Genomic DNA, 2,954 nt, shown 5'->3' on the forward strand with positions numbered 1-2,954 from the left:
TAACTTCTAAGCATTCCATAAGTTGTGGTTTCACTCTGGTTTCCAAAACTCTCTTAATAATTTTTATTGTACTAAAGGACTTAAGTTCTTCACCTCTTTTTCCATTACAATTCGCTTCTTAGTACAACTTTTTAACTGGCTAACTATGAGAAAATCGTAGGTTATTTCAGTTGGATTGAATTCCATATAAAAAGCAGTTCGATTTAATTACATGTAAATCTTCATTACTGTACCTACATATGTATGTATGTATATATGCGCTATTCCTAGAAATAAGGAAAGCTGAAGTAAATTTAATAATTGTGAAAAGTACGTAATTATGGCGTGAATTCTAAGCGCAATTCTGAGCAGTGCACATACAATTATACATAATATTAGTTTGAAAAATCTATACTCATTTATATATAAACTAAGCAGAGACTGCAGCTCAATTCAGATGCATCAAACTCCTCAAACGATTGGTACGGAAACTTACAAGCGAATACAACTAAATGGCAAAGATTTCAGTTTTACTAGTTCTGGGCGTTTGTTTAGCACTGCAGGTGAGTTAAGCGAACTCCTGTTTGTGTGAAATTTCCTAATTGTCTTTTATTTCCTCACAGCTCGTCACCGCCTTTCCGCATCAAAAGCCCTCAACCGCCAATGAGGAGGATGGCATCAAATTAAAGGAATTGCAAATCTCAAATGAATCGAAATCCACAGACACTGATTTTCGCAAATTACTTCAGTCAGTGGTTTTCGATATACTGGCCGCTATACAAGAGTTTCCAACGACATTGATACAGGAAACGACAACGTTTCTTGACGACCTGCTAGTCGAACTGAATGCATTGCCTGAGAAAAATGATTATGTCGAAGAACTTATTCCAGAACTAACACAATTGTTGGAACGTATGAAGAAAGTTGATTTAAAGGACGACTCTGTGTCTGGACTAAGAGAAAAGCAAGCCGTCTTAGAAGAAATCTCAAGAGTGTATGAGAACTTTGCGGTCATAGCGAAGACGGACGATGAAACCAGTGAAACAGCTGTGTTGAAGAAAGTATTTGAAAAATTGGATTTAAATGGACTAAATGATCGAGTCAATAATTCTATGAAGGAAGCAGTGAAAACATATACGAAAATTTTCGAGCGTTTCTGGAATTCGCTCAGCGAAGCTCAAAGGGAAGAACATCTGGACATGAGTGATTGGTATGAGCGTTTTCAAGCTAAAGAGACTACTCTGGGGAAGTACCAAACTTTTATAGAGTTTCTCCTAATTCTCCAAAGAACACTTATTAGCCAATAAATACTTAAAACACACTAATAAACATAGAACCAGAATAGTTTTTCTTTACCTTAGCGCTCACTGTTAATCTGAAATTAAATACTTCTTTAAAGTACTTCCCAACATTTCATTTTTAAAAGGCAAACAATTCCATGTTTTGTGTTCAAGCATTTGTGCTATGAATTGACTGTTTACTGTATTTTTTTATAGCAACAGATGTAAATATTAAATGATATCAAATAATTCTAATAAACGAACTAAAGGTTTTCATTTATTCCTTCATTTTTCAATTGAGATAAAAAAAATGTTCGGCTCTTAAATTTGCGAGTATGTAATTATAAACTCCGCACAATTTTCGCTTAGTATTTAGTAGACATCCTCATCATCATATTGGCATTAGAGTCCAAGGTGGACCATTGCCTCCTCTGCAATACGTCTCCATTCTTCTCGACAGTCCGCTTTCGCACTATGTTGTGAGATTCTCAAATTTCGTATATCGCCTTCTAAGTCTTGCAACCTTCGTCGCCTTGGCCGGCCTGTCCTTCTTGCTCTTTCAGGATTTACTTCAAAAACTTTTTTGGACGCTGCTTCACTGCTCATTCTAATGATGTGTCCATACCACCGTAATCTTTGCGACTTTATAAACCACGTCACATTTCATCCTGCGACTAAATCCAAAGTCTGCTCTGTTAGCTGCCTGAATACGGTCTCGTTTTGCTAAGGACAGATCGTTATTTGTGCTGAGTACTCAAAAATACAATATCCGATTCTTATGTGACTATCATGAAAGGACCGTGCCATGCATTTCGTCTTTTCTTCATTTATCTTTCTATAGTAGAATGTGGTGCTCAGTAGCGCCAATTGGAACTTCCCTGCAAGCGTTGGTGTTTAATTTCTGAGTTCATCGATAAATTCAATAAACAGCTTTTTCGTATCGAAAACTGTTTTTATCAGATTGTGCCACAAGTTTTCTACAGGGGATCTCGTCTTGGCTTAAAACTAGCCATGATAAAACTGGGATACCAAATCCCCAGAGCACCTTTTTTGTAGAGTTTACCGCATAAATAGGTGCGTTGTCCTGCTGGAATATGATGTGTTCATCAATGAACACGGCTTTGCTTTGCACACTGTGGCTTTACTAACCTTAGAAGATCCCTCGAGCGCCCCCGATCCACCCGTGGCCAGAACAGTCTCACAACCTTACAAGTTTGTTGTCCAGTGCTCGTTAAGTTGACGTGAAATCCGCCTTTCCCGGAACAGACCACAGGTAGCCAAGGAGTCGCCATCTTCTCGTCTCGCGGAGAAACAGTCTCTGCCTAGTTAGGTTAGTCGCCTCCACAGTTTCCCGCAATACCATTGCGATCAGGCACCCAGATGAGCCTAATAACGGATTATTCGTATGCAGCCCAAAGTAAAATCAGGCATTCCCCGACTAATTTCGCACGCCTCAACTGTGAGCCCAGAGCCCTAACTGTCACGTAGTTGACTGAGTAGATATTTACTTCTTTGACAGTTATGACACAAGTGAACAGCCAATCAACTGCTTCTTTGATTGCGGATGCCTCTACTTGGGACAGACCGCAGTGGTTCGATAGCGAGCTGCTTCCAAAATTCTCCTCCACTAATCCATTCCTATCCAACTTCGAGTTAATCGTATTGCACGCGGTCGCTGAAAGAACCTCTGGCTCC

At 39.2% G+C, this 2,954-nt stretch overlaps 1 protein-coding gene across 1 annotated transcript; it reads left to right on the plus strand.

Annotated features, from left to right (window-relative positions):
* The first annotated feature begins 441 nt into the window (after window positions 1–441).
* LOC128863623 (uncharacterized) lies at window positions 442–1,539 on the plus strand. Its single transcript, XM_054102870.1, has 2 exons — window positions 442–542; window positions 603–1,539. Exons 1-2 carry the CDS (start codon window positions 492–494, stop codon window positions 1,284–1,286), a joined length of 735 nt encoding a protein of 244 aa, XP_053958845.1. The 5' UTR covers window positions 442–491; the 3' UTR covers window positions 1,287–1,539.
* The last annotated feature ends 1,415 nt before the right edge of the window (window positions 1,540–2,954 follow it).

The sequence above is a fragment of the Anastrepha ludens genome, chromosome 5, assembly GCF_028408465.1.
Source record: "Anastrepha ludens isolate Willacy chromosome 5, idAnaLude1.1, whole genome shotgun sequence".
NCBI lineage: Eukaryota > Metazoa > Arthropoda > Insecta > Diptera > Tephritidae > Anastrepha > Anastrepha ludens.